The following is a 12,419-nucleotide window of genomic DNA, read 5'->3' on the forward strand; positions in this document are numbered from 1 at the left end:
TACACAGAAGAGAATGCAAATACAAATTGAAATCAGATTTACATAAGCTAATAGATAAAGGCATTAAATTATAAGAGTTTAAAATTTTTTCTATTCAAAAAGACATATAATCTACCCCAGAAATTCTAACCTATCATAAAATTTAAATTTTTAAGTAACTCAAATGTCCCCAGGGGAATTTGGGTGGCTCAGCTGGTTAAATGCCTGACTCTTGATTTTGGCTCAGGTCTTGATCCCAGGGTCATGAGATTCAGCCCTGCGTGGGGCTCTGTTGCTGGGCATGGGGCCTGCTTAAGGTTCTCTCTCTCTGTCTGCCCTTCTATGCCCAGGCTCACTCATGTTCCCTTCCCCTCCTCTCTCTTAAAAGTAGATACATACATAATTCAAATGTCTCACTCAAAAATAAGAAAACTCAAAAGATTTTTTTCCTCTGGGATATCTTAGGGCAAATATCATAGGCCTCATACAATGATTCCCCATTTTTTCTGAATTGAGATGGTCTGTTTAATTATTTCTCACTCTACATCTCAAACCAAAAGTTTAAAATAACATTAGTTCCCTCATTGATAACAAAGGCAAATTAATTTTGCTTTATGAATTTTACAATAGCACAGGGCAGAAAGATCTCCCCTAGGGCTCTCACAATTCAAGCCTAACAGCACCGGGAACTGTATTTTGAAGTAAACTTTGACAGGCAAGGATCTTTCTGGTCATTTCTGTAATGACCCTGGATAGTTCACATAAAGAAATAGCAAAACGGTGGGTATAAAGAGTAGCCTCTACCAATGAAAGCACTGCAGGGATCATTATTCTATTCATGCAATATATAATTTTTGTTGCAATTCAAGTATGTTTTTTTAAACCTTTATTTGTTTGAGAAAGAGAGCACAAGTGTAAAGGGCAGAGGGAGAGGGAGGAAGAATCTCGAGCAGACTCTGTGCCAAGCGCAGAGCCCAACGTGGAGCTTGATCTCATGACCCCGAGATTGGGACCTGAGCTGAAACCAAGAGTTGGACACTTACCTGCCTGTGCTACCCAGACACCCCTTAATGCAAGTTTGTTATGAGCTTTAGAAATAATGTCACCAAGCTAAAAGTGCTAATGCACAGGGCAGCTCAAATTGATATTCTGTCCAAAGGTGCCCTCTGTAGTAACTGACTATAAAACCCAGAAAGTGAGTCCTACCAAACCCATGTCTTGACCCATGCTCTTCCCACTCCAAGTGTCCACTATTAATACTAGGAGATTGTGTTTTTAAAAAGCAAAATAAATAAAAAGCCCACCAAGAGTCTAATCATAGTCTCAGATTCTAGGAACAAACCAAAGACATGAAAAATGGGAACTCTCTACATTCTTACTTTCCATTCCTTTTGTATCACTACAAACAAACAATAATAATCCCAAACAGCCCTGGGGTGTTCCTACCTTGAAGAACCTGTATTTGTTTACTGGATTCCTCAACTTGATTTCGATAGGCTTTTCTTTCTTCTTCCAAAAGAGCTAAAAACAAAACATAGTATATCTAATTTTATGGGTTAATGAAAGTATTCAGAATTGAGAGGCTGGAAATTTCTAAGAAATTCTCACTTGAAGTTTATTGAAGGAAAAAAAAGATAAGCAGTAAGTATTATCAGTATTAGCAGTTAGATAGTTTAAGGATTTTGGGAGCATAAAACAGTAGTAAGTAATAAATCTATTCATTTGAGTTGCAGAGTTTTCTAGACCTTATATAACCAAGACTATATGTGCTATTCTTTACATGAGGAGCAGTCTTAATAGTTGTTAATCAGCATTTTGAGCTTAAATTTTAAAAACAGACTTAAAATTCTCATGTTTACTGCCAAGTACATAGTAAGTACTAACAGGGAGTTCCCAGTTGCTCCTGGAGATGTGAATCTTCCTCCTGAACAGGAAGGCCAGCTAGAGAACATGAGGACAGCATAGGCCATTTACTTTCTCCTTGTTCTAAGACTTTCTAAGCTACCAAGTGACTGAAACTAGGTAGTTATTGTGAATGATATGGAAATGTAAGCTCTAGGGAATAAATATCACTAACTCCACTAGCCTATGGTACTATGGATAAGTAAACTACTAGAAAAGAAAGTGGGAAACTGCAAAATTCTATACCTTTACTTTGTCGGGTTTTCCCATTTACTGAAGACTACACTATAAAATCACAGGGGATATAAATTTCCCTCATCTTATACTGAGGAGTCAACACTTGGTGTAACTAAAACTTAGAAATTGAAATACATTATGTTTTTCCCTTTTGTTGTACTTCATATGTAATCAATTGTTAAGATCTTTCATTGGTATAGGTCCTTCTTGATCTTCACATCAACATGAAGGAAGTACAGCAACTGTAACTCTCCCCACTTTATTGATCTGAAACGTAAGTTCAGAGAGGGTAGGTAAATGTCCCAAGATCACACATCTAATAAAATTGTGGATCTGGAACAAGAGACCATGCCTCTGGACTTAGTTATATCACATTGCTTCCACATCCCCTAAAACAATCAAAGTAATCTTTATCTCACCTTGAAGTTCAAAGCATTTTTGTTTACTTGCTCTAGCTAGTTCCTGGGCTTCAATCAATTCCTTGCGAAGATGCTGAATTTCTTGTTTTGCCTCAATTTCTGACTGTGCACCCTGCAAGTCATCTGACAAAATAATGTTTATTTTAAAAGCAAGAGTTAGTATCACACTATAATCTCTACAACCAAATATTAGCCATCTCTTTCATATTTAGACATGCATAGTTAAAGAACACAGCACAAGTGAGTTAAATAAAATTTAGAAGCAAATTATATTAAGCATTTTAGTCATTTTACCCTGGAGAAAGAATACAAGTACAGCTAAATATATATTAGTAATTCATGGCAATGGTATTATAAAATATATATTAACATATACTACATTATATATTTCACTCATGTAGAGCTTATGTAAGGCTTGAGAATCCGTAAGATGGGTATATGCCATTCTTTAACAATTTTAAAATACTTTATAACAAGTCAGAAAAATTTCACTTGGAACTTAACGGGAAATAGAAAAACAAAAACAAACTTTTTTTCAAATAAAAAATATTTTAGCATTATTTCCCCAGTTGTAGAGAACAAAATAAAAACCAGTCTGAAATCTTCATCATGCTCACTTTGTCATCAGTATTTCTCCAACACTACACACATAACAAGTATTTGTTGAGTTATTAAATGATGTAACCTAAACGGTTTTATTAAAATAAATTAGATCCAGCATTACATCTCAAATATCCCCCCTCTCTAATATCTTTCCCCTCTTGTCACTCTGCTCATCTTTCACCATATTAAAATTTTCTGCTATTGATCACTGCCGAAATAAATATATTAGGTCATATTCTTCTAGTGCATTCTATTTGACTATTACTTTGGTTTACGAACAGCTCAGGTATAACAACTTAATTACAAAAGAGCTAAGAGGAGCGCCTGGCTGGCTCAGTTGGTAGAGCATGTGACTCTTGATCTTGGGGTTGTAAGTTAAAGCCCCATGTTGGGTATAGAAATTACTTAAAAATAAAAATCTTTAGAGGTACCTCAGCGGCTCAATTGGTTAAGTGTCTAATTCTTGGTTTTGGCTCAGGTCGTGATCACCGGGTGTGGGATTGAGCCCTACAGCAGGCTCCACACTCAGACCAGGGTCTACTTGAGATCTCTGCCTTTCTCCTTCCCCTACTGGTCTTCCCTGCACTCATGCTCTTTCTCTCTCAAATAAATAAAGTCTTTAAAAAATTAAATCTTAAAAAAAAAAGAGCTAAGAATAAAATTTCACAATATGATTACAGCAGGTCTTAGATGTTATATACACATATTTTCATACTCAGACTATATTCTACTTTTTCCTGCAGGGAAAAGAAAATTTAGCTTTGGTTTCATCTATTCTAGGCAACCTATCAATTCTTCCTTCAGATGGTCTCCTGGTAAAGGGAAAGAGAGAGAAAGATTTTCCAGTGGCAGGAGTACTGTCACAACAACTACAAAACTTCTCTTCCAACGCTACATATTGGAATCTGCAAAAGTCCTAGATGCCCACCTCTGGATTTGTCTTTATATAGGACAACGTCCTTACTGTCAAGAGTGTTTAGGAAGTAAGTGTCATGATGCCTACATCTTATTTTCAAGTGATTTAGCAAAAAAAAAAAAAAAAAAAAAAAAAAAACAACAAAAAAACTATGTAAAATCCCTCAATAGATAATTTATTAGTTGTGTATTCATATTTTTTTAACCTTAGCACTTTTGAAATTTGGGGCTGTCCTGTGGATTGTAGCATGTTTTAGCAGTTTCCCTGGTCCCTACCCACTAGATGCCAGTAGTATTCCCTCTGAGTTGTAACAACCATAATGTTTCCATATATTGCCAAATATCTCTTTGGGGATAAAACTGCTCCATGTTGAGAACTACTGTTCCAGGTTAATAATTAGATAACCAAGAAAAAAAATTATATGTAGACTTCTTTTCCACAGAAGCACTGGTTAGTAACTCTGAACCTGTTTTTTTGTGTATTCTAAAAGTGATCAAATAAATAAATATATTGTAAAAAAAGAGAGCTAGGTTTCTCACTGTGAGATAACAGAATTAATGATATGGAAATAGGGAAGACAGAGTTAATCCTGTGGTGTAGGGTAAGATTAGAGTATGAACTCTAATAAATCTGAAGGTATAGACAAATGCAGATGTAGAAATAAACATAGGTATGTGAGATACACTCATATATATGGGCATTAAGTATATGCATACATCTGTTTCTTCATGGTCTACTGAATGGGCCTAGAAGCAATGAGCATACCAAATACTCAGACCTTGGTTTCTAAATACTATTCTCCACTAAAAAAGAACTAGAGCTCTTTGGAGAAATTGATTTCAGTGCTAAAGGTGTGAAAGTACAAGATGAATGTAGAACATCTTTTGTGTTAGAAAGTAAGAAGGGGCTCAAAGAATGATTGGTTCATGTTGAAAAGATCCAAGGGGCTCCCAACTGGCCAAACCTGGGAGAATATGAGAGTCAAAATAATGGTAGTGAAAGGTTATAATACACTGAATAACACATAAATCCATGAATTCACAATGATATAGATAAAGGAAAGGAAAGAAAGAAAGGAAGTGAATGAGGGAGGGAGGGGACAAGAAAACACTTCTTTATGGTAGAAAGCCAGCTAACAAATGTAGAAGGAATGACAGAATTAGAAAATCACTACTTGGCAACTATTATAGTAATAACTGATTCAGTCAAAGATCCTCAGTAGATGGTAACACTAAGTAAGTAGATAAAAAGCTGAGGAGTAATAGGGTATTTATACAGAGTTAACATCACCAGTGACAGAACAATATCAGTTGCCTCCTGACATGATGTCCATTATTATTACTGAGGGACGTTCTACAAAAATAACTGTGCTCTTCAGAAATGCCACTGTCATGAAAAACAACTGAGGAACTGTTCCAGATTAAAGGAGAATAAAGAAACGTGATCACTGAATACAATGTATGACTCAAGATTTTCATTTATAATGACATTCCTTTTATTAAAAAACATTATTGAGAAAACTGACAAGATGTGTGAATAAGGTCTATGGATGTGATAATCATTGTTACTTTCCTAACTGTGAGAGTCGTATGGAGCTATGTAAGAGAAACAGAAAATATACACTGAAGTGTTCAGAAGTAAAGGTTATCAGGTCTACAATTTACTCTCAATGGTTCAGGGGGAGAGAAAGTAAGGTGGGTGGAGGAGGGAGAGGGAAATGGATAAATCAAATTCTGTAAAATGGTAAGAGAAAATGGAATGAAAGGTTAACATTTGGAGAATCTGGATGAAGAGTATATGGGATTCTTTGTTCTACTGCAGTTTTTCTTTAAGTCTGAAATTAAATCAAAATAAAAAGTCAAAAATATTTTTACATACATACAAAATAAAATACTGTAAAACACTACCAATTGTTGAATCTAGGCAGTGGGCATATATGACTCTTGGATACTCTTCAACTTTTCTTGTTTGACATTTTTTAATTAAAAAAGGCCTCTTGAAATTACCAATCCCAATGCCACAATTTTAGAATAATCCCCAATCACTTCTGTTTAAAATCTTCCCCCTATTTTTTAAAATTTTTATTTTATTTATTTATTTATTTATTTATTTATTTATTTATTTATTTATTTATTTATTTATTTTTTAAAGATTTTATTTATTTATTCATGAGAGACACACAGAGAGAGAGAGATGCATAGACACAGGCAGAGGGAGAAGCAGGCTCCATGCAGAGAGCCCAACACAGGACTCGATCCCAGGTCTCCAGGAGCACACTCCGGGCCGCAGGTGGCGCCAAACCGCTGCGTCACCAGAGCTGCCCCCTATTTTTTTTTTTAAGATTTTATTTATTTATTCATGAGAGAGAGAGAGAGAGAGAGAGAGAGAGAGAGAGAGAGAGAGAGGCAGAGACACAGGTAGAGGGAGAAGCAGGCTCCATGCAGGGAGCCTGATGTGGGACTCGATCCCGGGACTCCAGGATCACGCCCTGGGCTGAAGGCAGGTGCTAAATCACTGAGCCACCCAGGGATCCCCAAATTCTTCCCCTTAATCTATCCTGCCCTTCTGCATTATATCCTACACTGGCATACTAAAGCAATTCTCTTACTTAGATCAAAAACCTATATTGATTCACTCTTGTAACAAGAGCAGACATCTTTATCTGACTTTTAAAAAGTTCTCCATAATTCAGTCATTACTCATCTTCCATTACTCACTAAGATACTCAATTCCTAGTAGTCTCCTTAGTAGCTCTGTAGTAGTCATGGGACTACTTTCCTCATGTATCTTTGCTCGCGCCATCTGCCTCTTCAAGCCTGCTTATCCTTTAATGCCCAGGCTGAAGTATCTATCACTAACCCCCGACTGCATCGAACTCCCAGCACACATTTGTCTCTTGCCTTAGAGCTTGATAGTCAAACCCAAGCAAACCAGTGAGCTCTTTGCAAGTTCTCTAATTGTTCAATAGCATTTAGTTTCATTTTTAAAAGGAGCGTGGACTCATATAGATACATAGAATTTTGGAAGAGACCTACTTCTTTCATTTGACAAATGAAGAAATAAAGGTCCAGAGATCTGAAATGGCTTACACATCTGGATAGTGGTAGAGACAGGACTAGAATTCTTACTTTAGCCCAGTTGTCTTTCCCATAAATCATAGTAACTTCTTAGTTATATCGTAGAAATTAGCTTTAATTAGCATGTTTTCCTAACAACCAACTCTTGCTTCTTCTCCAGAAATAAGAGGATTCAATTTCTATTGTTGATTTCTTTTTAGTAACAAATGTTAAATGAGTATGTTTCACACTTATGTTCCATACTATATAGGACATACTATATTCCATCTAATACAATGGTAGATATAGACATTTACCTATCTGATATCTAATATACAAGATAACCATAGATTTGCATCTAAAATGTGTAGATTTTTAAAATAAACATAATAGTCATAAATGACTAGAGAACTATTTCATTTTGAGGAAGGGGACCTTTTTATAAATGAAGAATCATACATAATCCATTTTTAAGGTCTATTTAAGCAAACAGTTCTTGTCTGCAGCAGAACAATGCCCTTGATCAGTGATGTTGTGAAGCAAAACTTCACAACAAACTAATACTTGCTTTTTTAAGCTAAAAATAATGGAACAAATTTTATGTTAAGTGATTATGTATCAGGAAACAAAATATAATCTAGGCATTAATAAGTTGTGCTAACATAGAGGTTTACTATTTGCAAATTAGTTATTTGTACCACATAATAAAAAGGATCAGCATTTTAATTTGAGCAAGTAAGATGCCATGTAACAAATGGACACAAATTCCACAGTGTTTGATCAAAGAAGTAAAGATATTGATAAAAAATCTTTACAAATTAAATGTAATAAACACAGTGACTATTCAAATAATCAAGTAGTTAGTGTGCAGATCCTCTTCTCAGAAAACCAAGGGCTAATTTTTACCCAAGAAGGATGAGCAAATCTTTGTGCTAAGACTGACTAATGCCGCATTGTATTTTCATATAGGTGTGTGGGAAAATGCATTTGTTTATTATGGCTTGGGTCCACACTTATCAACCTACTTCACAATCTTGGGAAAAGTGTTGTGATGAGTACTGGTGGTAACTGTTTAGATGAAGATTAAGTGAAAGGCTTTCTTAGCCAAATCCATTTTACTTAGATGTGAAAGTCAAACATAAATAAATGGTTTTTAGGAAACATGATGAAGTGGAAAGATGAACAGAATCTGTTTTCTCCTTAACATAAATGATGTATCCTTAGAACTGCCTGGTGTATGCAGTCTGGGCCATGAGCCAGCTTTTCTCAAACAAAGGCTAAATTCTGTAGAAATTCATGCCATACAAAAACCCACTAAATAAATCGGCCCTGGCACACAGAATACCTATAAGGTATCTTAAATTGAATTTGGTGTCACTATTTCTTCAGAAAAGTGACTGGATTTTTAACTTAAATCCTGATCTTTGCTCTAAACATAGCTGAGATACTCTGAACTACTTGAGAAAGAGCTAAATCAAAGCACTTCTTCCCATTTTATTTTGTACATGTGTGTTGGTTGAAGGTTGATGTAGCCACATATGTTACCTCATCAACTAACAGAAGTGATCTGTCTGAAGTAGCTGGCTGGGTGGGTGCACCCCCTTTCTACTATGATCACTCCTCCCTTTGGAAGGTCTGGTAGTTGCAGGCTTGGGTGATGAGAACAACCATCACAGAGGAGAAGGACCATTTTTCAATTAGGGGTATGTGTAGCCATATGAGCTAGTCCTAGGTGCTACCCTAACTATGAATTTAACTTTGGCAGCAGCCTTTAACTGTTGATTCTCCCCACTTTGCCATTCCTTCCACCAGTTGGGCTCTTGGCAACTGGTTCTTTTGTTGGCTCCTCTGTCCACTCCACTATGGACATTTTCTTTCTCCTGAAATTCCCCCTGCTATCATGGTCACCCTTATGCACAGAATTCCCAAAATGTTACTGTCTTCTGTCTGACCAAGTCTTATCTTTCACCACATTTGTCCTGCATAGTCTGTGCTCCATCACATTTTGTGTTCTTATACACTTCCTCCCTGACAGATGCTATTCTAATTTTAAATATTATTCCTACTTGGTTTCTTTTCATTTATTTTTAAAATTTAAGTTCAATTAATTAACATATAATATATTATTAGTTTCAGAGTTAGAGTTTGGTGATTAGTCAGTCTTATATATATATTACCCACTGCTCATTACTTCCTGTGCCCTCCTCAATGTCCATCGCCCAATTAACCCGTCCTTTTATCCCCTCCCCTCCAGTAACCCTCAGTTTGTTTCCTGTGATTAAGAGTCTCGTAGGATTTGTCTCTCTGATTTTGTCGTTTTATTTTTCCCTCTCTTTCCCTGTGATCCTCTCTTTTGTTCCTGAAATTCCACATATGAGTGAGATCACAGGATAATTGTCTTTCTCAGATTGACTTATTTCACTTAGCATAACACCCTCTAGTTCCAACTACATCTTTCCAAATGGCAAGATTTCATTTTTTTGATGGCTAAGTAGTATTTATTGTGTATTGTGTGTGTGTGTGTGTATGTATATATATATATACACATACATACACATACCACATCTTCTTTATCCATCTGTCAATGGGCATCTGGGTTCTTTCCATAGTTTGGCTATTGTGGACATTGCTGCTATACACATTGGGGTGCATTTGCCCCTTTAAATCACTACATTTGTATCTTTGGGTAAATACCTAGTAGTGCAATTGCTGGGTTGCAGGATAGCTCTGTTTTCAACTTTTTCAGGAACCTCCATACTGTTTTTCAGAGTGGCTGCACCAGCTTGCATTCCCACCAACAGTGTAAGAAGGTTCCTCTCTCTCTGCATCCTCACCAACATCTGTTATTTCCTAAATTATTAATTTTAGCCATTCTGACTGGTGTGAGGTGCTTATTGTGGTTTTGATCTGTCTTTCATTTGTAAATGTAAACAGTATTTTAAAGAAATGCACAGCTCCCTTTCCCTTCTTGGCATAGTCTCAATTATCTTTAACCACCCCATTTGGGAAGCCTATCATGACTACTGCTCCACCCCATCCCTGCCCCTAGCCAGGAAGTTAGCTGTGCTCTCCAAAGTTTCTACCACATCCATTAAAACACTTACTATGCTATCCACATATCTCTTTTCTCCAGAAGACTGCAACCTCCTCTGTGTCTTATCTCTGTATCTTCTGGGTCAATAAATGCCTCCGAAATAAATGAAAATGACTTTCTAGTCCTACTTTCTGTCTTGCACTTCCAATTGCATCTCTGGTTCCTAGGATGACAACACAAAATGTGGACACCTTTGAATGCGAAAGGAAGCACTTTTAGTAATTGTTGTGCTGGGACATAAATGGTTCCAGGCAAACCAGAACCTATGGTCAAGGTTACCCTTCCTGTTCAATGATGTGCCAAACTTAAACCATCACTTTCCCTACCTTCTTCCAAAAATATTATTTTCGTTAATAAAACTATCATCCTTTCAGTAACTCCACATCAAATGCTGGAATTATATCTAACTTCCATTCATTTCTCTATTCAGTTCCTGACCTATAGATTTGAAATAAGAGTACCAAAGGAAAGATGATAAAGAACAGAACAACAGGGACCCAGACTGGACTTTGTTTTTTGTTTAAATTTCCACAGCAATCATCCTAGCTCAGACTCTCAATGATTACTTAAGCCTATTTGGTTGCCGTATCTCCAGCCTCTACCTATTCTAGTTCATCCAACAAATCCTCTTAAAATACAGGTCTGATCATATCATTTCTTTTTTTTTTAATTTTATTTTTATTTTATGATAGTCACAGAGAGAGAGAGGCAGAGACACAGGCAGAGGGAGAAGCAGGCTCCATGCACCGGGAGCCCGATATGGGATTCGATCCCGGGTCTCCAGGATCGCGCCCTGGGCCAAAGGCAGGCGCCAAACCGCTGCGCCACCCAGGGATCCCGACTAATCACTGACTTAACAATCTGTTCTTAAAAATCAAGCTGCAAAATCTTTAAGGGGCATTGATAGCTACTTCACTAATAAAAGTTACAATCATATAGAAATGTAAGGCAAGTTTTGGGGTTCTGCTTTTGTCACCTTACTTCAAGTAAGGTTAGGAAAACTCTGACCCATCTTCACCAATGGTACCCAAGCAATCACTAGTAGCATCCATACAACCACCCTCCTCCAACAGGGACCTCATATTTTCTAGTCTTCTTCCCTACAACAACTCCCCATCTCATTCCCTCTTCCTTGAGTCTGATTCCTAGGCTATAGCATGGGCACTTTTATAAATATGATTTAGCCTTCCTGTGGTACTCATGGATTAGAAAAAGTTTTCCCTGACATTTGGCAGAGTAAACAAATACATTATTAATTGGAAAAGAAACATCACCAACAACTGCTTTTCCCTCAAAGATATAGTAAGAAATCTATTTTTTAAACCCCATGATTGGGACGCCTGCGTGGTTCAGTGGTTGAGCATCTGCTTTTGGCTCAGGGAGTGTTCCCAGAGTCCCAAATCCTATCTCAGAGTCCCACATCAGGCTCGGAGCCTGCTTCTCCCTCTGTCTATGTCTCTGCCTCTCTCTCTGTCTCTCATGAATAAATAAATCTTAAAAAAAAAATAAACCCCATGATTTTATTCAATTAATGAAAAGCTACTCTTTAACGGATAGGTCTGCTTTTACCAAACACCAACATCATTATTATTAGCAGTGTCTTCATTATGATGCTTAACATATTATGTTCCCAACACTATGGTAAGTGATCTACATGCATTATTTCATTTAATCCTCACAGTAAACCCCAATATGACAAATGAAAAAAAATGAAGCACAGAGGCGTCAAGCAATTTTCCCAAGGGCAAATTATAAATAAATGGCAGAGCTAGAATTGAACCCAGAGCTCTCTGACTTTCAGCTTCTTGGCTAGAATGTGCTACTTTCCAATGCTCTATGGTTTTATAACTTTGATGTAAGAGGTCTATTATTAATCCATTCAACAAATAACCAAATTTTATTGAACATCTGGCACTGTAGTAGGCAATGGGATAAAAATAAAGTCCAAAACAGACTGACATATAAAATCACAAGAGCACTAATAATAGAATACAAGCATAAATGTTACTTTTAAATCAATCTGAACTTGGATGCTGAAAAGGTTTCTGGGAGATTTCTAAAGTAAAAACAGCTACTTTTGTATGACAGGTGCTTGTTATTCATTCACCTACCTTCTTTGTTTCTCTATGTTCCCACAAAGGCCCAGGGGTTCTGACAAGCTTTTTAGCATCAGTAACATTTTGAACAGTACCAATATTGCATTTCTTTTTTTT

General features: G+C 36.6%; 1 protein-coding gene across 32 annotated transcripts in view; it reads right to left on the minus strand.

Annotated features, from left to right (window-relative positions):
• The window catches only part of SLMAP (sarcolemma associated protein), a 142,561-nt gene that overhangs the window by 15,540 nt on the left and 114,602 nt on the right, over positions 1-12,419 (minus strand). For 22 of the 32 annotated variants that reach the window (XM_055344193.1, XM_055344194.1, XM_055344189.1 and 19 more), the window contains 2 exons: positions 2,538-2,660; positions 1,426-1,500 (listed from right to left, as the gene is read on the minus strand). In XM_055344193.1, coding sequence (XP_055200168.1) covers positions 1,426-1,500; positions 2,538-2,660 — 198 coding nt within the window. The remainder of the gene's footprint in view (positions 1-1,425; positions 1,501-2,537; positions 2,661-12,419) is intronic. The other 10 variants (XM_055344201.1, XM_055344202.1, XM_055344198.1 and 7 more) reach the window with 1 other exon arrangement.

Source organism: Nyctereutes procyonoides, unplaced genomic scaffold (genome assembly GCF_905146905.1).
Source record: "Nyctereutes procyonoides isolate TBG_1078 unplaced genomic scaffold, NYPRO_anot_genome, whole genome shotgun sequence".
Taxonomy (NCBI): domain Eukaryota; kingdom Metazoa; phylum Chordata; class Mammalia; order Carnivora; family Canidae; genus Nyctereutes; species Nyctereutes procyonoides.